The sequence below is a fragment of the Pseudorca crassidens genome, chromosome 13, assembly GCF_039906515.1.
Source record: "Pseudorca crassidens isolate mPseCra1 chromosome 13, mPseCra1.hap1, whole genome shotgun sequence".
NCBI classification, from domain to species: domain Eukaryota; kingdom Metazoa; phylum Chordata; class Mammalia; order Artiodactyla; family Delphinidae; genus Pseudorca; species Pseudorca crassidens.
Genome location: NC_090308.1, coordinates 51,185,764 through 51,206,440, shown reverse-complemented (window position 1 = coordinate 51,206,440; position 20,677 = coordinate 51,185,764). Strand labels below are relative to the sequence as shown.

Sequence of the window (20,677 nt, the reverse complement as noted above, 5' to 3'; positions counted from 1 at the left end):
ATCCCACATGCCGTGGAGCGCTGGGCCCGTGAGCCATGGTCGCTGGGCCTGCGCGTCTGGAGCCTGTGCTCTGCAATGGGAGAGGCCACAACAGTGAGAGGCCCGCGTACAGCAAAAAAAAAAAAAAAAAAAGATTTTAGATATAATGACCTATGGATTCAAAGCAAATTTTGCTAAAATGTAAAATATTTAGCATGCACGGTAATATGAATACGATGACTAGGGAACTCTTAGGATGGCAAACGACCATTTAAAGTGCATTTTTTCTATCTGATGTGCTTCTTTCTTCAATTAGCTAACAAAAAAAGAAAAAGCAGGTAAAGTGAAGGGAGATATAAACACTAAAGAAAGCACAATGGCTAATTTTTATTTCAAGGAAGAAATGGTTCGCAAACTAGCAAATGCAAAAATAAAAATGTTATTTTTCAATGGACAGAACAAGGATGAATTTCCTAAATAACACTGAATCCCAATTTACGTACAATCTGTTAAGTATTACTAACATAAGTCACATACATTTTCATAGTTTTAAGGAGGATTAGGTAATTACTCTACAAACTTCTAGAGAAGGTGATTTCTAACATATTCAGTTACGATTCCCCTCCATTTGCTTTAATGCATCTACCCTAGTCACAGAGATACTACTCCACAGAAAGCTATTTTTATACTACCCAGCTTCTCCATCACTGTAGTAAGTAGCCATATAGAAAACAGACCACTATTGTATCCTCTTATCCCTGGAGAGATGAAATGGTTTGCAGCTTATTTTAAATCACAAAGCAATTCTTTTGTGTACTGAATTGGCCCCAGGCTACGGAGGTTGTGCAACTCACTTCCCACATGACCTCCACTTGTGGCTGCTTCCCAATCTTGTCAGAACATGAAAACCTTGAAGGCACTCCATGTGGGGGGCAGTGCTCTCTCTGTCTCTGAAATGATTCCTGGGCCAAGTTAGAAAAACCAGATTCTGAACAGCCACTGTAATGGCAAGCACACGCAGAAGGGGAAAAAAAAAAGCTCAGAATTTTTCTGGTTAGGAAGGGAAATGTGGTTAACCTAAATTGGACCTAAAGAGCAAATGAAGGCATCAAGAAGCACTCCCACTGCTTCAGTTCAACTATGCATTTTTGTTTCCGTTATAAAAAAAGAACAGCTCTTTAAATGGTTTGGCTATATTCAGAAATGTAACTGCTTAAAAAAGTTCTCAAGTGTTTGAAAGGACTGTGTTTGGGAAGGTGGTGGGGAAAGAGGGCAGATGACAAAGCATTGCTAGAGTCTTTTGAGTAAAACTTAAATTAGATAATCAAAGTCAGCAACTGGTGCTTGCTAAGTGATGGTTCATGTATGATCAACAGTCCTTCAAAGACTCTGCTGCTGCCTCTCTTCTCTTTCCTAGGAAGAAAGAGATTATATAGGACTTGGAGTCAAAAAACCTGGGTTTAGATCATGTCACTGTCAAACATGCATTAACAATTTCCAGACACTATGCTTTCTTGGCATTTGTCATCTCTGAATTTTAGGCTTTTCCTCTATAAAATGGGTACCAACAAATGTCACCCTTTTCATAGGTGATTATGTAGAAAGTATAAGCAAACTGTGAAGTGCTAAGCATTTTTATTGTTGTTGCTAGTAGGTCTGCTTGAAATATAAAAAGTACTTAACAAATATTCACAAAATTATTAATAAACTGGAGTAATTATAGTGGACAAATGATAAGAGTGAATAAGTCAAGAACCTTAAAATCAACAATAACACTTTCACTTAAAACTTAACAGATATTTAACTATAAAACATTAATATCTTATATGGAACTAAACTGAACACCTTAGAAATATCCCGGGGGGGAAACAATGCTTCAGCTGCCAGAAGAGGTCACTGTAATCATCATATATGGTAGGATCTCAGGTATGGCAGAGGCATGCTAGCAAATCAGGTTTCATTAAGGTTACAGAGGCAGTGAATGAGAGGTTAAGAGCCTGAGGTCTGAAGTTCAATCTCAACTAACAAGTTGTATGACTATGGGCACATTAATCTTTTCTAAGCCTCAGTTTTCACAGATGTAAAATGGGGAGAGCAGCAGTCTCTGCTAGCAGGATTACTGTGAAGACTTTAAGGAAGAAACAGGTGAATTACTTACCACAGTGTTATTTGCTTACCTACCATCGTCTTCATCATACTATATACAAGGGGTCTTTTTATAAGTGGAACTAGACCAGGAGTCCTCCATTTTACAATCTCCTATTAACCTTCAGCCATGGTAGAGAACTATGGTATGTTTTTGTTTTGTTTTGTTTTGTTTGTTTTTTGCGGTACGCGGGCCTCTCACTGTTGTGGCCTCTCCCGTTGCGGAGCATAGGCTCCGGACGCGCAGGCTCAGCGGCCATGGCTCACGGGGCCAGCTGCTCCGCTGCATGTGGGATCTTCTCGGACCGGGGCACGAACCCGTGTCCCCTGCATCGGCAGGCGGACTCTCAACCACTGTGCCACCAGGGAAGCCCTATGGTATGTTTTTGAAAAACACAGGAAAGGGGGTCTACTGTGGTCATATACCCTGCCAGGTCCCCACACAGCACTATGCTGCTTAGGTGAAGTTTGATATGCCTGCCAGGAACTATGGTTCCCTGAACCAAATGATAGCAGATGTTCAAGGTATAATTCTTCATATTTCACTAACCACTCTCTGAACCATCCAGAATCCCTGGGTTATACTTTTAAATTTCATATCCAAGTTGCTCATGCCCTATGTTTCACTTCGAGTAAAATTTGTCTTTCTTTTTTCACATGGAAATGTCAAAAAGCTTAAGATGTGCATACATATTTTTTTTCTAATTTGCAGTGAGTGAAATCTTGCTAATGCAGAAGCTTAAGAAGTTAGAATGAAACACTTATATAGGAGTCCCTTATAATATTTTATAACATGTTAACTGATGGTGGTGGTCAATGAAGCAATTGCTTCACATTCAATATCCTGCTGAAATGAAATAACTGCATTTTAAGGAAATAAAACGTAACCCTTTTTGAGATGTCCTGCTAAATGAGTCAAAAATCCTTAATTCTAGATCTATAAAATTAATCAAAATAATCCAACTGTGCAATCATCTTACGTCTTATCACAGAGAATTTAATAATGCAGTAAATTCTGGTTCTTGGATATAAAAGACATTCCTCCCTCATGCCCCCAACAGTCACCTTCCTGGGACCATGTCCACTCTTTTGGGACATGGAAAGCCCCTTCTTCTGAGGAAAGGCTGGGTCCAGCCACCTCAGCGTGAGCTGCTTCTCCAGCCTGCCTGCCTTTTTGACAGTGCTACCTTCCAGCCAGAAGCATCCTGGTGTCTTCTGGGCTGCTGCAGATTGAACAGACTTTGAATCCAGCCAGAGGATAAGAGGTTGTTTTAATTGGCTAAATCTGCTATGTGCAAAGCATATGACCATGAATTTGTAGCCAAAACACTAATCTAAAAAAATGTCACGAACAATTTAAACACAAAACAAGAATGATATTTTTGCTTGTCAATTCTACTTTTGCCACGAGGGTTTTTAACCTAACATTTTATAATGACTACCAAATCTTTACCTTTGCTGAAGTAGAATTTTCATGGTATACTCCTTGTACCAAATCCATAAGAGCACTTGCTAAAAGTTCCACAACCTAAAAAAGAAGAAAAAAATCAAAAGAGACAATTAAAAAAATGTATTCCTATTTTTACCTCAGAATGCTTCACAAGGCTTAGTAGCAAGGCAGTATTCTGCTTGATAGAAAAAAAAATGGGGTTATGTGCAAAGATCCTGGCAAATGGCATTGCCCACCTGGATATTAGAGCTGTGATCCAATATTTCCGGTCATAATTCAAGCAAAAAAAAAAAAATCTTGTAAGCATAGCATTTAATATATGTGAAAATCCAGTAATAGCCATATTGAACATAAGCTTAAATTTCAGATAACTAATGAAAATTTTTTAAAAATTAATTTATTTTTGGCTGCTTTGGGTCTCCATTGCTGCGCGTGGGCTTTCTCTAGTTGCGGCTAAAGGGGGCTACTCTTCGTTGTGGTGCGTGGTCTTCTCATTGTGGTGGCTTCTCTTGTTGTGTTGCACGGGCTCTAGGTGCGCGGGCTTCAGTAGTTGTGGCACGCGGGCTCTAGGGTGCAGGCTCAGTAGTTGTGGGACATGGGCTTAGCTGCTCCACGGGATCTTCCCGGACGAGGGATCGAACTCGTGTGCCCTGCATTGGCAGGCGGATTCTTAACCACTGCGCTACCAGGGAAGTCCCTCAGATAACTAATGAAATCTTAACCCAATTTATTTGCTGAATGTTTATTTCTGTCAGGTGGATACTTTTTCAATATCCCCATTCTGGGAGGCATCACAATGCTAATTTTCATACGTAATACAGAGAGAAAAGCAACCTTTCCAACGTGTTCATTCTGTTGTACTAAAAATGCACTGTGGATATATTTGGTGTAGGGCCCCTGGGTCAAATGTACCATAAACACTGAAAATTTTTACAGAACTGTAATATTGAAATTGTATCATCAAACCTGTATTATTTTCAAGGCCCAGGCTATTAAAAAAAATCAAACAAAATCAAAAGCTTTGAACTTGTTCCAGAATGTAAAACAAGCAGAAAATAGTAAATGGTCTCTTTGGAACTACTGTACAATTTAGAGTTGTTTGCATAAACCATCTTAATTCAAGAGGATAAAACAGTGGTATTTATTATAATGTTCAGTGCAGCCATTTCAAACAAGAATTCCTCAAGGCAACCCTACCCGCTTCTTAAGAAGTCTTAGTATCTTATATACTTAACTTCCTATGTTATGCAGTCCTGTATCAGATTTCCACTCTTTGCTTCCTAAAATTTAGCTCAGTTTTGACTGAATTAAAGGATTTTGTTTCAGCTTTTATCATTCTTGTAATTGAAGACATTATTAAGCCAAAGGATACAGACCCAAACAACAAGATACTTCAATCTCAGGTACCTTGGATTTAATAAACATTTTCTTAGAGGCAAATGACATGAATTTTTAGAAAGATATGCTTTAAAATTTTAACACATAAGCATTTATCTCCAAACTTATATTTACATGCATCCTGCACAACACACACAAGGCTGCCGATATGGAAATTTTGCTGATTAAAGGGATTATTTTTTTCTAGCTCTGCAGATGGGTTAATTTGTAAGACCTATACAAAGTCTTTTTTTTTTTTTTAATCGCATTGCCCTTTAGGTAACCAAATACTTAAGAAATATTGTAGCAATATGAGCTGCAGAGGAACTGCGAGGACAATGATCCTACAGTGTTACCAGATGTGTTGAGTTATTTAAGTGGGGAAAGAGAGAAAAATGAATGGATTTTTTCCCCCCTGAAGGTATCAGATAAGCTCTATTCCCAAATCCAGGAGGATAGAGTATTGCCAATAGGTCTATGAAAGACTGTAACTAAATGCACAGCATCAGATTGGATTACAGTTTACACAAGCAACATCCCAAGATCCCTCTGATGGCTGGACACATAATACAGATCAATCAGTCACTAAGAAATGTTATGGTTTTGAAACAGTTTGAGGTCTGAGACCAGCACTGGTAAAGTGAAGAGGGATTTACAAAAAGAAAGTCCGACACTAATTTTAACAATGGATCTGGTTTTGGATAAACAGAGTGTTCCTTTATTTCCCTGAAATTCCAGACCAGGAAGAAGCAACAAAACCTTTTTATTCTCCAATTCTTTTTCTGTTAATGCAATTAGCAAATATATGTAGATCTGTACTTACAAGTTTATAATTTATAAATGACCTGTACTTCCAAACGGCCATCCTTGCTTAAGCAGAATACACCTCCACTGCCAACAGCAACCATCAAGGAAAAAGCTCTGGACTTCCTTAGGTTAACAAGTCCAGGAAGGCAAGAGAGTATAAAAAGCAGTCTAGCCTAGGGGAGTTGAATATGTCCCAGGCAAAAGTGACTTATCCAGCACACACTTAAATATCTTTCCACTGCCTGAAGTGTTTACTTTTAAAATTATACCAAAAAGAGATGTGTTTAAGTATTATCCTCCTTTAAAATTGCAAATATTTCTAGGAAGACCACAGGGCTAACAGCCCATACATATGTTAACAAGACCATTTAATGATCTCATCTTTTTTTTTCATCACATGGTTTACTATCACAGGCATTCACCTGTTTAGATAACTACTGTACTTAAATACAAGAAGGCACCTACTGGGACTTCCCTGGTGGCTCAGTGGTTAAGAATCCACCTGCCAATGCAGGGGACACGGGTTTGAGCGCTGGTCCAGGAAGATCCCACATGCCGCGGAGCAACTAAGCCCGTGCGCCACAACTATTGAGCCTGCGCTCTAGAGCCTGTGAGCCACAACTACTGAGCCCGCACGCCACAACTACTGAAGCCCGCATGCTCTAGGGCCCACGTGCCACAACTACTGGGCCTGTGTGCTGCAACTAATGAAGCCTGCGCACCTAGAGCCCATGCTCCTCAATAAGAGAAGCCACTGCAATGAGAGAGGCCCGCGCACTGCAATGAAGAGTAGCCCCTGCTTGCCGCAACTAGAGAAAAGTCCATGTATAGCAACAAAAACCCAATGTAGCCAAAAGATAAATTAAAAAAAAAAAAAAAAAAAGAAAGCACTTGCTTAATGAGCTCCTCCCTTCCCTCAGATTACTGAGGAATGATTTGTTCAAGCAACCTAAAACGGTAGCAAGGATAACGTCAGCCAGAAGAGAATCTAGAGCTCAACTGCCAGACTGTCTGAGACTAAGAGTCCCCGTCCCAGACTTTTTGGTGCTCCAGAGAAAGACCAAGGACTTCTGTTCCAAGCCCAGGGGGGCAAGCAAACACTTTCTACTAGAAAAAGTGGGGTTTAATTCAACAACAGAACACATGAAAAGACTATTTTAACCAAAATCAGAGGTCTCTGTAACACTGACTTGTTGCATCCTGAAACATTATTTCAGATTATATGACTGTCACCAACACTATTATAAAGTTTAGTTTACCTGCCTAGAGAGTAATCAAATAGGAGATGTTTCTTCATTTCTGCATTTCTGGAGGTTGTGAGAATAGCAGAATTGCTTACCTGTACATGCAAATGCAAATATGCTTTTTTCTTTGATTTGTGTCGTGTTTAACGATACAGCAATGTCATACACTATCTCCCAATCTTTTAAGTAACACCTTAGATTTCAGTGAGCCAGAAGTCGTAACCATTCACAATGTCAGTGTTATGAGCTGGTTTCTCGTGCCACCTCGTTTTTGGCTACCAGAGAGGAGGTTGCATAGGAAAGGAAGTGGACATCAAATTGCTGTTCTCAAGCAAACAATCTCTGTTACCTCTCCCATTTTAATCACTACCCTCTCATCAAAGATAAGGAATAGGTAGTATTCAGATCTGTCTGAACCTTAGCACAATTACAGATCCAATATAACTGACCTATGGAATGAATTTCTTAAATGGTTAATTTACAGGACAAATTTTACCAACTGCAAGGGAATATGTAATTGCTTCCTTCTTTATCTTTTGGCAAGGGTAACTAAAATTCAGTGATTTTTTTTTAAACTGAAAAACTAAAGTGATGCATACCCTTACAAAAGATGTTGTAATTATTATATAATAAAATTATAATTATATATTAATATAATTATACATAATATAATTAATTATATATAAATATATAATATATATTAATTTTATATTATATAATTATATATTATAATTATAATAAAATTCTCAACTTAAAAATTAGAAATTGAGAGAAGTAGGAGGTGGTAATGACCAAATGGCCAAAAGACATCCTCACTTACTGCTATACAAAGATGTCTATAACATATTCTTAAGGAAACGAAAAAGAAAAGCTGGGTACAAAACAGAACAACATGATAGGTATTTTTAAAACAAAAATGAGGTCAATCTATGTGTTCATATATGCTGAGAAAAAAGTCTGAAACAGCAAAATATTGATAATAATGATAATCTGTAAGTGGTAAGATTCTAGATGTTTTTAATTAAAATTTTTTCTTCAACTTTTCTGAATTGCTTAAATGTATAACTGCTTAGTATATAATGTACTATATTTTCTCTCCTTTTATTAGCTTGCTTTCATAATCAGATAAAATAAACCTACTTCTAGGGGGTTGGGACGGGAAGAAGCATACCCTGTTTCAGTCTCAGAAAGGCTTCAAGCTAAGCTGTGTCTACAAATTGATTTATGGAATATAGCAATCAATAGTCTCTTGATTAGCAAAAATAAGATCTGTAAGTGGTGATAAGCATTCTGTGCAGAAAACTTGTGCCTTTCTCAATAAATGTGATTCAGGAGTACTGTCAGTCAGCATTTGACAGATGGAATAGACTCAACAGAGTTGTACATGCTTCACTAGTAAACCAGACCATTTCTGTTTGAGCAAAGGAGCGCCTATACTAAATTTAAAGTAAAATGCAACTAAATCTTTAGAAAAATGTTAATTATAAACTAATGTGGCCCAACTGAAACTCAAGTCAGCATAAGCTGAGTTGATGTCATGAGGTAGTACAGTTGTATTTTAATTCACTTTTAAAAGGTTGCTATGTACTTAATTTGCTTGGTATACTCAAACTGTGGAGGCTACTACAGATTTATAATCGTCTTTCAAAAACTTGCCCTGGGAAGGTTACTTTAATGACATTTTTTACTACAGTGTGGAATGAAAGGACAACGTGTGATCCATCACTCTAGTTGGGAGGCAAATGAACCCACAGCCCCTCAGTCTTTAGTACTCTTAACAGCTGCTAGCAAAGGAAACAGTCATGTGTGTGCACGCATCTGCAGTTCTGATGGCATTAATTACACACGAATCTATTGCACTCCCCCCCAATCCCCAGGAACAAATAGCAACGCATGAAGCAGTAGCAAAGGTAAAACACCCTTGAGGGAAAATTAATTCTAATATACATCTTGGGAGGAACAAAAGACAGATTTAGTGTAAATATGTTCTTTTCAAAGTGCTTTGGCATTTGAAGGGATATTGTCAAGATTTTTTTTTTAAGCCACAAAAACTATATTGTCAGTGAAAATATTTTACAGAAAAATACTTTTATAGATAAAGGATGCTGAATAGCCTGCTAATGGTAACCAGAGTGGTTAGCTTCACTCTTCCGTTCCTCTTCATACAAATGGAGCACAAAGTATTTGAGAGTTGCTTTTAAAGAAGGAAGATTTACCTACATTACCAAGGTGAGATAGAGAAGGACTGGTAAAGGAGTAGCGCTCTCCCATAGAGGCCAATAATATCTAACATTTGTAAAGCACTTTATCATTTACAAACTGGGTTTAAGCGCTATCTGGTTCCAGGTAGAGTCCTCAGCACCCAGCCAGAACTTCCAGGTTGGCAGCCTCCTTGGAGAAGCAACCTCTGAAGAACACGGGGAGCAGAAGCAGTGGCCAAATAAGGGGTGAATCTACTCACCCACCACCTGGGCACACACAACCCAGATGAGCCCTAATCTGCATGCTGATTAATATAAATGAGTGGCTTTAATAAGCCACTGATGAAGTCGGTGAAAGAATGGTTCTCTCCACTCCTTCCTACCAGACAAGGACCAGGTTTAATGAAGACAATGATGAAAGGTCTGTTGCAGTAAACATACCACTAACTCACAGGAGTTCTGGAAGAAGCTTCTAACTCAGCTTTTTGAAGGGAGCCTCTTCAATGCTGCCAAATATGTAAGGCCGTGCTTATTTGTGGGAGGGATGGCAATCTGTTCTAGTGAGCTGGGAACTTCTTTCTGGCTAAGGGCGAAGAGCAGAGAGAGAAATGGCACTACCAGTAGGACAGGTGCAGCAAAAACTAAGCAAATTGGTAATCTTAATTTTTAATTTAGAACAGCTGATACATTGGTTTATAAACTAACTACTGGTAACATTTGTCAAAATGGTTCACGAAAACTCAGTGAACTCCAGAAAAGTAAAATCACAGCTGATAAAACTTAAATAGTCCACAAGTTCAGGAAAATGGCTTGAGTATGAAGTGTTGAAATTTAACATTATATTGGCTGGTGCACTCATTTCAGAAACATTCGCTGATAGCCTACTATGTACCTGGCACTGTACTAATGAGACTAGTGATGGCCATATAAAGGCCATTTATTTGTCTTTGATCACCTAGAGGATTAATACACAGATGAGCTGCATGACCTTGGGCCAGCACATCACTTCTTTGGGCCTCAGTTTGCATATCTAGGTAAGAGGCATCTGTGCTTTATCAACAGTAAGCCCCATGATCAGAAACACCTAAATGTGCAGCTGCACACATTTTTTATTCATAACAATTGTAAGGAATGGTCAATTTGCCAAAAATGTGGATTCCTTTTACTAGCAATACAAAAGTAATCCAAAAAGTTGTTCACTTTTTGAATGATGGTGCATGATTCTTGGCCTTGTCACTTAACAATGAAAAATATCATTTATTTATTTAAACAATGATTAGGTTCCTGAAAAGTGGCAGATAATTTAAAATGCTGACATCAAGATGAAACTTTTCAGAAGAAATAAAGAAAAAGGAGATGCTTTCCAGTGGTTAAAAAATGGTTCTGCCAAGTACCTTGCATTGCTACAAAACTGTAAATAGTTGCTGAGGACTGCATGCTTAGTCATGAAACAAAGCAATTCTGTCTGTCATTATCATACAGCAGTCAGCTGCTTTATTTTCCACCTTCTCCAACATGAGAATTCCTGCACATGAAGTCTGTTGGACTCAGGATGGTCCACGTTAATGTGCTCTTTACTTAAGGGTACTGTTACACCATGTTTTGACTGGACTTTCTCTGAAGAGAATCATGTCTGCCATTTCAATGATCTGTACACTTTTCCCCATGTAGCCGATAACCTACATTTTGCTTTCGCTGCTTCTTCATTTGAGGGTCCTCTCAGTGATGTTAACTAAGGCTTTCCAAGTATGATTTTACTGAAAAGTTAATCCCACTTTTGAGACGTTTACAAAGTGAATCTTCAGAACACCAGAATCATAGTACAGTATTTCATGCAACTGAAAGGATGCTGCTGGCTAGAACACTGCTTAGTAGTACCAGCTTTCAAAATTTTTCAATTGTAACCCAGAGTAAGAACTATATTTTACATCATGACACAGTATATGCATACATGCATATGCACAAAAATGAGTGAAAAGTTCTATAAAACAAAAGTTTCATTATTCTTATTTTCTTTTGCATTTCACTAAAAAAAAAAGTGTTGACAGTGATTTACTAAAACGATTTCACCACCCACCAATAAACAGGATGTGATCTGTGGTTTGAACCATTATCTTACATCATGCTGATATACGTCGCGTATAGCTCATACTTTGGTCAGCCATCTGAATTGCAAACAAAGTCCTCAAATTTTCGCATGCAGTTTAAACACTGTTATTCTGAAATATATTTGTAAAGGTGTTAACTTCTTTATCACTTTATAACAAAAACATGTAAATTAACTGAGTGTAAACAGGCAGGATAAAACAGAATCATTCTTGGGTACTATGGGATATATGCTGTTAGAGTGCATATCAATCTTGTTGGTTTACATTAACTGATGTTGACTATTAGCTTCAATCTTATTAGATTCATGAAAACAAATTGGTTTAGACCACATTGGCCAAAGAGTTAAATATTTCAGGATTTTTCTGGAATTCACACATACATCTTGCAAATTCCAGGGATACCATGTCCTTTGGGTAACAGAGTTCACCTTTCAGCACAATCAGTTCCTCTTCAAATTGCCACACTGAAAAGCAGATGTTTGTAATTTACAGACATCCCAAGGTCGGCACTTCAAAGGCAGTCACAGAAATAAAAGCATGACTCATATGCATTAAAATCCATGCATCTTGTCTAAATTGTATTTCTTCCAAATACCTTAGCAGCTCTTCAAAATCTGTGATTCAATGAAATTCTAAAAATAACTGGCCCTACTAATACTGCATTCTAGAAAATTAGATAATCCATTTTCCCCTCCTTTAAAAAAATTAGGTAGTAGAAACTTGAGACTAGCTGCATTGTCCCTTGAATCAAATAATGGATACCCTTGGGTTTGAAATTCTCAAATCTATAAAGATATACAATTGACTTTCAAACTGTTATCTCTAATGCTTAGCACATGCACACAAAAATTTTCGTTGAATTACCAGTACTCTTCTAATATTTGAATTCATTGTATAAATCTTAACTATTTAAAAATAAATTTGCACAGTTACCACTTTGTCCAAACACTATTTTCAGAAATTTACATCTGCATATCACCTTATGGCTTAAAGTATTGATAAAATAAAGCCTAAGTTTCTCATCACAAATCTGCCATAAAGATGAGTTCACTAATTTGGGGTATTACTTTATTTATTTATTTTTAAACATCTTTACTGGAGTGTAATTGCTTTACAATGGTGTGTTAGTTTCTGCTTTATAACAAAGTGAATCAGCTATGGGGCGGATATTACTTTAGATTGCTGAAATATGCATGTCAATCTTAAGATCTCTGACATTTATAAAATATTTTGGCTTCTCTATTACACCTCTGATTTTTTTTTTTTTTTTTTTTTTTGCGATACGCGGGCCTCTCACTGCTGTGGCCTCTCCCGCTGCGGAGCACAGCCTCCGGACACGCAGGCTCAGAGGCCATGGCTCACGGGCCCAGCCGCTCCGCAGCATGTGGGATCCTCCCGGACCGGGGCATGAACCCGTGTCCACTGCATCGGCAGGCGGACTCTCAACCAATTCCCTTCAAGGGAAGCCCTCATCTTTGATTTTTATTAACAATTTTTCTTGATTTCTTTGTTTCTCTTCATATTTAATGCCCTTGTCAGAATCTGGTTATATATTGTACCTTTACAGTCTTTCTTACAACACTCAGAACTGTAGACTATTGGCACTGGCAAGGAGGTAGGGGATGGAAATAATGCTGCCTTTATTTTGTAGATGAGGAAACTAAGAAAACAAGTTGCCTTTGCTTAGTAGTTATTTCTCTAAAATGTTTTATAAAGCCCTATTGATGTTTGTATTGTTTATTCCAATATTTAAAAACCACTAGTTGTTTAAGATATTATAAATTCCTGTATCTGTAACTGCAAAACTGCTGGCAAAAAAGGCATCATGGTTCTTTGTTGGTTTGTCTTCTACTTTAGTTAAGCACGAGGATTTCAGAGCCGGACTGCCTGGATTCAGGCAGCAGCTCTACCATTTATTACCACGAGGAAATTATTTAACCCTTTCCTCTGTCTCAGAAGAGATTAAATGGGTTAATACGCAAAAAAAACACAACAGTGCCTGCTCATAGTAAATACTCAAAAATATAAGGTGTTTTTTCTTAATGTTTGGTAGTAATTTTAATAACTATTAAATATTCTACATTATGAAGTTTCTAATTTCATTTCAAAAATGGAATATTAACACATTAGATAAACAATATGGAGGAAAAGATCTCAACTGGAATTCTAAGAGATAAAATGAGCTGTCCAATGTTAAATGGCGAATTAAAAAAAAAAGGTAGGGATAGGAACTAGGTCTACAGACTTCTACTTCAGGGCTATTTCCATGACTCTTTGTAGCTTTATATGTCATCACTGAGGAATATAAAATAGGTAAGTGCTATAAAGCTCAACATATGATGAAAACATAAGTGATCCACAAGAGTGTAGCTGCTTAGTAATGAAGTAGTTAATCTGATATTCTAAACAGAGAAACTGTCCTTTAAAAACTAAAGATTGAACACAGACACACAGTATAGTTTTGATGTTTACTGATATCTGACTGACCTGAACAAAGAACAAAGACGATTAAGCCACATGAATAACAACAAACAACTTAATGCATTTTCCAAAATTCTTAAAAACAAAGTTCCTTGGCATAGCCATACTTTCTAACAAACCCACTTTAATGTTTTCACAGTTTACAATATCAGAAATGACCTCAGGGTCAGGCATTTGTCAGTTAATGACCTGCTGGGCTAATGGCCTTCAGCTTTGCCTTGGGCACACAAGTCCTCCAGTAGGTCATTAGCTGCCGGAAAAGGGCTCTTCCCCAATCACTATTGCTAAATAAATAAAATTTGCTCCTGGGTTAAGGCCCTGTAAGCCAACTTTGGCTTAAAGTGAAATTTTTCGTTGAGTATTTACAACTCAGAGGAAAATGATGGAAATGCTAAAACCAAAGCTATATCAATAAAAGTAATGAAAAGCAGTCACGTGGATCCTTTTGGATGCTCTTAAATTTTCTTTTGCTTATGGTGTTCAAATTCAGTCTTAATTTAATATAGCAGGCACCAGATTACAAATGCACTGCATTTTGGAATTTCATCTATAAGTAAATTTTTTTGGAGCTTATACTACATTTTCCTAAAATAAAAGGCTATAAATGATGGCTAGGTTCCCAGGGAAGCCCACAAAAGCTTAGTTAGCCCATAATATTAGAAATACCATATACTTGTAATTAAAAATAAGATTGAAAACCACAATCTTATAATACTTGCAACTAAACAAAATTGGAAAACAAAACTAAATAGGAAACATTTTTAAAATGATCTTTAAATGTTGATGGTTGCAGGGAAATTTGGTTTAATAAGAGAATAAGGGTAGAGACACTGGTTCTTTCCTATGCCTATCTCATTTCTAATTATAATTTTCCTTTTTCTTAACACAAGAGTATACCAAGCTTTACTCTGTGTTCTTCAACTCCAAGTTTCTTCGTTTATTTTTCCTCTTGAAAAAAGCAGAGAGAAGGCAAAATGGTGGATGGCAATTTTTTTTTCTTTAAAAAAAAATTTTTTTTTTTTGGCAATTTTTCTGAAACAACAGGTAAAAGAAGAATGAAAATCTGGTGGAAAACAGCTGAAGAGGATGTGTATACATTTTGGAGACTGTCTAAGGTGAAATGAACTGAGTTGTGAACAGTAAGAGACAAAGAAAGGGGCACTGTGTACAAGTCTACTGGGTGAAGAAATGATGGTTGGAGAAGAGACTGGGGTCAGGTGGCTGAGGATGAAGAGGAAGTAATCAGCTGTTCATCTGCCTAGTACTTTGTAAACTCTGAACTCAGGAAATTCCTTGAGTAAAATCATTAGAAAGGCAAAAGAAGAGTACTGAATAACTCAAGCTGGAAAATACATTTTTTTCTCTCTCTGGCTTTGGAGAAATAGCAATTTATGTCAGTGAAATTGGAGGGGAAAAAAAAGCTGGTTTAATTAATTTTACTTCTAGAAAGTGGGAAAAGGGATTTACAAAATTGAGGTTGCCAAAGTATACAATGAGATTGCCATAATCAGTATGTTTCTACCTCTCATGGCCAACCACGGTGTGTGGTTCAACTGTACCCATGTCAGAGGGTGTATTTTTGTAGAACACAGACTTCTTTTTTTTTTTTTTTTTGCGGTACGCGGGACTCTCACTGTTGTGGTCTCTCCCGTTGCAGAGCACAGGCTCCAGACGCGCAGGCTCAGCAGCCATGGCTCACGGGCCCAGCCGCTCCACGGCATGTGGGATCTTCCCAGACGGGGGCACGAACCCGTGTCCCCCGCATCGGCAGGCGGACTCTCAACCACTGCGCCACCAGGGAAGCCCAGTACACAGACTTTTTAAAAAATGGGTTTCTTTAAATGCCAGGCATATGGAAGAAATGCTTCTCTTGCTCTTTTTTTCTTGTCTTCAGGTTTCTGGTTTGACACAGACACTCAGAGAAGTGTCCATTTTGCATGATGGCATTTGACCTTCCTATGACAAAAAGATACTTCATTCCATTGTTTTATGGCACCACAAGGGTAAAGTTCAAGGTTTTAATGAGATAATACATTTTAAAAGAACATAATATTTTGCCTTTTTAAAAAATTTATTGATTTAAGGCTGTGTTGGGTCTCCGTTGCTGCGTGTGGGCTTTCTCTAGCTGCGGAGAGCGGGGGCTGCTCTTCATTGCGGTGTGCGGGCTTCTCATTGCAGTGGCTTCACTTGTTGCAGGGCATGGGCTCTAGGCGCATGGGCTTCAATAGTTGCGGCACGCAGGCTCAGTAGTTGTGGCTCGCGGGCTCTAGAGTGCAGGCTCAGTAGTTGTGGCACACAGGCTTAGTTGCTCTACGGCATGTGGGATCTTCCCAGACCAGGGCTTGAATCCAAGTTCCCTGCCCTGGCAGGCATACTCTTAACCATTGCACCACCAGGGAAGTCCCTGTCTTCTTATTTCTAGCACACATCTCAAACATTTATCACTTTCACTTTAAATACACGGAAGCAGACTCAGAATATAAATACAGTGTCTGTTTAATATGTGGCTATGTTAGCATGTGATAAGAAAAAAGCTGGAAAAATTATTTTGGGGATTTTGAAATTGTAATTTTAAAATAGTATTTTGACTTCTCTGATATGGAGATAGTTTCCTTTATCGTTACAACATATGACACCCCACTTACGTTCTGCACATATTTACTCTAGTCATGAAAATCTACCCTTGACTGGGTCATATGAAGAAAAGAACATTAATCATGGGTGTCAAACTAAAGAGGATGAAAGCAATTAATTCAATAATTTCCACAGGTAAAATACTTATGACAAGACTGTAAACACACAAGGTCACAATAATGTCTATTTTAAATAAATATGACAGAGAAAAACTTAAATTTCATATGACATAGTATGTTTTCAGGTTTCACTTTTCAACATGAACTTGAAAGTAAACAATATAACAGATAAGAAAAACATCAAATAACCAATAGCAGCTGCTTTATTAAAATATATAGATATATTATATAAAAGGAGATTATATAAAAGGAGGTATAAAAGGAGATTTATATGCATAAATTGAGCATATTTATACAAACAAAATTATTCCTTGTAAACAACATATTTATACCTTTTGGAAAACAAAGTTAACATAAGAGAATACATCAGTTATGCAAGGACTACATCTGTGCCACTGGTTATTTAGAAATATAAATCACTAATGCTTAATAGAATGGCTCCCAGGAGTGACATCATGACAATGTTCTGGGATGTTTAGACAAGACCCCAGAACTAACTAACTCACAGATGTATAATCATAGGTCCATTAAATGAAAATCACTACAAAGATTAAAAAAATAACATGGTGAATTAAATTCTTTAGATACTAGGGTCATCACTGTACATATAAAACACTATGTTTTTTTTTTTAAAAATAGATGACAAATAATAATATGCACAGTCTTATTTACACTGTGGCTTAATCTTAAAATACAAATCCAGTCTACAAGTAAACACAGAGACGAGGGAAAAGCTCTAATGGTCAGCCAGATTTCTAAATTATAGTGCTTTTCCATGTTATGATTTTTCCCCAGTTATTCAGTGTGTCTCATTGATAGCTTGATGCTCAAACACTAAAATTTTAGATTCTGGCATGACCCCATCATTTCAGCATTCAGTGATGTTCTGCATGAACACAACATAGAGCAATTTATTTCAATGGAGTCAGGGAATTTACAGCTTAAAAAGAGGCATCTGAGGTCTCTTAGTTCAGGGTCTTTATGTAGTGAAGTACTAAAATAAAAAGTTGCCCTTAGGTCCGAAAATTGAAAATGAATGATAACTCAAGCATTAATTTTTAAACTCACTACTGAATTCAAAATCTTGTTAATTCACACGTACGTGACTACAGCTATAACAGTAAGAAGACAATTATCAGAGGATTAATATACCAATTTCTATACTTAGAGATATTTAAAAATCTAAGTGTTACCTAAGGCAATTACCTTGAAGACCCCTAATATCTTCAGGGAAAAGCCAAAGGGAGAATAATTGACTTTGCTAATTTTACCCTTGGCAATTATAAAACAGCTCTGAATTTCATATGACTGCAGAATACTTCATCTAATGGCCTGTCCCAGCAGAAGTACAGTGATAAACACATAATATAGAAATTCAGACAAGAATTCAGTAGCAAAAGAAAATGGGAAATTGGTAGAATGAGTAAGTCATAAAAAATTAAAGTTGCTACAAATATGCTAATTTTAACTACCAAGTTAAATATACACCCTCAAAGAAAAAGCAGACAGTTACTGTGGAGAAACAGAAAACTATACGCAACAATTCTGTGTTATGTTCTACCTGCTCCCTTATTTCTGTGGCCTCTATTTATGTTGCTATTGCCGACAATTTTTCTTTCTTATAAAAGAAAATTAAAACATCATTAAATAGAATCTAACTTTACCAAGATATTAACCATATGTAGAGAGCTTATTTATCGTCACCTCTTCTTCCCCTTCAAAACCCCCCTTTTAGTAGTTAGTATTATACTTAACTTAAGCTTCTGGGAACTCATTTAATAAAATTATTCCTCTTCTGAGATAAAACTTTACTTTCCTTAAAAAAAATATTCTAAGGGGAATATTGCCATGTATTTAAATGAAAGGAACTGGCTCTGAATATGGGAGATTTGCTTTATCAAAGAAAATTCTTTGATAAAGCATTTTAGTTACCCCTTACAATCTACTCAGTTTAAAATACTGTTCACATGATTTGGAAATCATCTATTATGATTAAAAGAGGGCTACAAAAAGCCCAGATTTGTAGAAGATCAATTATGGACCCCTGGACATGGTAGTCAAGGTCTTTCACAAAAAGTGAGCCAGTGAAGCATCTTTTGAAATTGACCTTGTAGAGCCTTCAATGACCCTTTGAAGAACAATGTGCAAAAGATCCATGTTTTGGATGAACAGGGTTGTGTAGAATAAAGGCTTCAATTTAACACACAACTATCAAAGTCAGAAAAAAACATACCATGGTTTAAAAAGGAAAAAAATTCCTCACCAGACAAAGGTTGATAAAATGCAAATCTAAAGGTGCAAACCTGTGCACAGACCGTGAAGGTACAGGGCTCACTGGAGGGGAAGGGAATGCCTGATCATTCTTATTCCAAGGAGAAGCTTCAGGCTGAACCGTTGCTTGGATATTCTAAGCTTTTTTTGGGGGGTGGGGGGAGTAAACCAAGTAGTGCTACTGAAATCCAGTGCCTAATGGAGCAGATGGTGGAGGTCTTAGACTCTGGAACATTTATAGTGATGCTTCTGAATGCAAAACACCAGGAGTGGATTTCACCGGCTGTGAATCTGATTTGATTTTGATGGGAACAAAGCCTCCATTTTCTCTGAACTTGAACCACACTGAAAGAAAGAATGTGTGAATGATACAAGCTAGCTAAGAAAAAGGAACATATTAAATATTATTCCCATAAAGTGGTTAACACAAGTGAATACTTGTTTGTGTCATTATAGCATGTTAATAATATTTGTACTTAATATTTGTACCATCATCTTAACCTTATATAACATTTCATCAGAATAGCTTAAGTGAGTTAGATCTGATGATCAGAGCAAACAGATATAAATTTGTCTGAAGGCAATAAGCTTTTTTTTTTTCTTTTTTAATGGTAGGGGCCAGGCTGAGGGCTAATTACTGAAATGTGGACCTAGTTAGTATGTCCGTAACATCTCTTCCTCTCAGGTATGTGGGTCTAAACCATGAGTGGCCAGTGTGTGTGGCTAGTCATCTGCAGCTCAACGCACCCAGAAACCATACCAGACCTGTACTTTCTGAGGCTTCCTCCTTCTCCAAGACCCAAAGTTCAACACAGACCATAGCAGGTATGGTGAAGAGGGAAGTTGGACAATGCAGTCAGAGAGTGGCTCCCAAGTCAACTGAGATTATTTATTATTCCATTTTATTTTTAATTTTTTTTTGCGGTACGTGGGCCTCTCACTGTTGTGGCCTCTCCCGTTGCGGAGCACAGGCTCCGGATGCGCAGGCTCAGCGGCCATGGCTCACGGGCCCAGCCACTCTGCGGCATGTGGTATCTTCCCGGACCGGGGCACGAACCCGTGTCCCCTGCATCGGCAGACGGACTCTCAACCACTGTGCCACCAGGGAAGCCCCTATTATTCCATTTTATACGGCCAATTCATTTCCTTCTTTAGCTTCCTTTTCAGATGAATATAAACTATATATTAAAGGTACCATACTATTTTCTCCCTAAAACCAGCAGGTCTGTCTTATGAAAATATGTGCTAGCCAAAAGTGGGATGGGAAGGTAGGGCAGAATGCTACTTGTCTCCCAGTATCTATTCTCTGCATCTTCCGGATTTTTGGTTGGGCACATGGCAACCTTGCGATCGTTTACATTTCTTAGTCTCCCTGACAGCTAGGTGTGACCATATCATTAAATTCTAGCCAATAGGATGTAAGCAGAAGGATTTCAAATAACTTCTGAGAAACGTCTTTAAAGTGGTGACACTATACAATTTATCATCCGAACTGGGCCATGTGAGAGTAAAAGGGAGTGCTAAAATAATTAAAATTTTGTACTTTTTGAAACTGGTATTTATTAACTAACAATTGATTTTATTATACTGGGGGACTTGTTAACTAGTTCTGTTCAAAAACCATTTTCAAAAATAAAATTTCAAAAGAAATAAAATAACATATATCCATGTACATTAAAATAAAATAAAAAAACTTCTTTATATTGATAATCTGAATATTAAAAAATAGTCAGTAGAATAATTATTCTTGGTACATATTCACATACTTTGTTTCTTAGCAATATCTGTCTCTAATATTGTGTCACTGGCATTTTTCTGAAGGATGTGTCTGTAAAAATATGGCATTTAAAAATAAAACTGC

At 37.3% G+C, this 20,677-nt stretch overlaps 1 protein-coding gene across 7 annotated transcripts in view; it reads right to left on the bottom strand.

The window, feature by feature from the left end:
• The window catches only part of PDSS2 (decaprenyl diphosphate synthase subunit 2), a 263,347-nt gene that overhangs the window by 88,634 nt on the left and 154,036 nt on the right, over positions 1–20,677 (bottom strand). For all 7 annotated transcript variants that reach the window (XR_010933790.1, XM_067702441.1, XM_067702440.1 and 4 more), the window contains one exon: positions 3,578–3,652. Coding sequence is in view for 6 of the 7 variants with exons in the window: in XM_067702441.1 (XP_067558542.1) it covers positions 3,578–3,652 (75 nt within the window). In the remaining variant the exon portion in view is untranslated. The remainder of the gene's footprint in view (positions 1–3,577; positions 3,653–20,677) is intronic.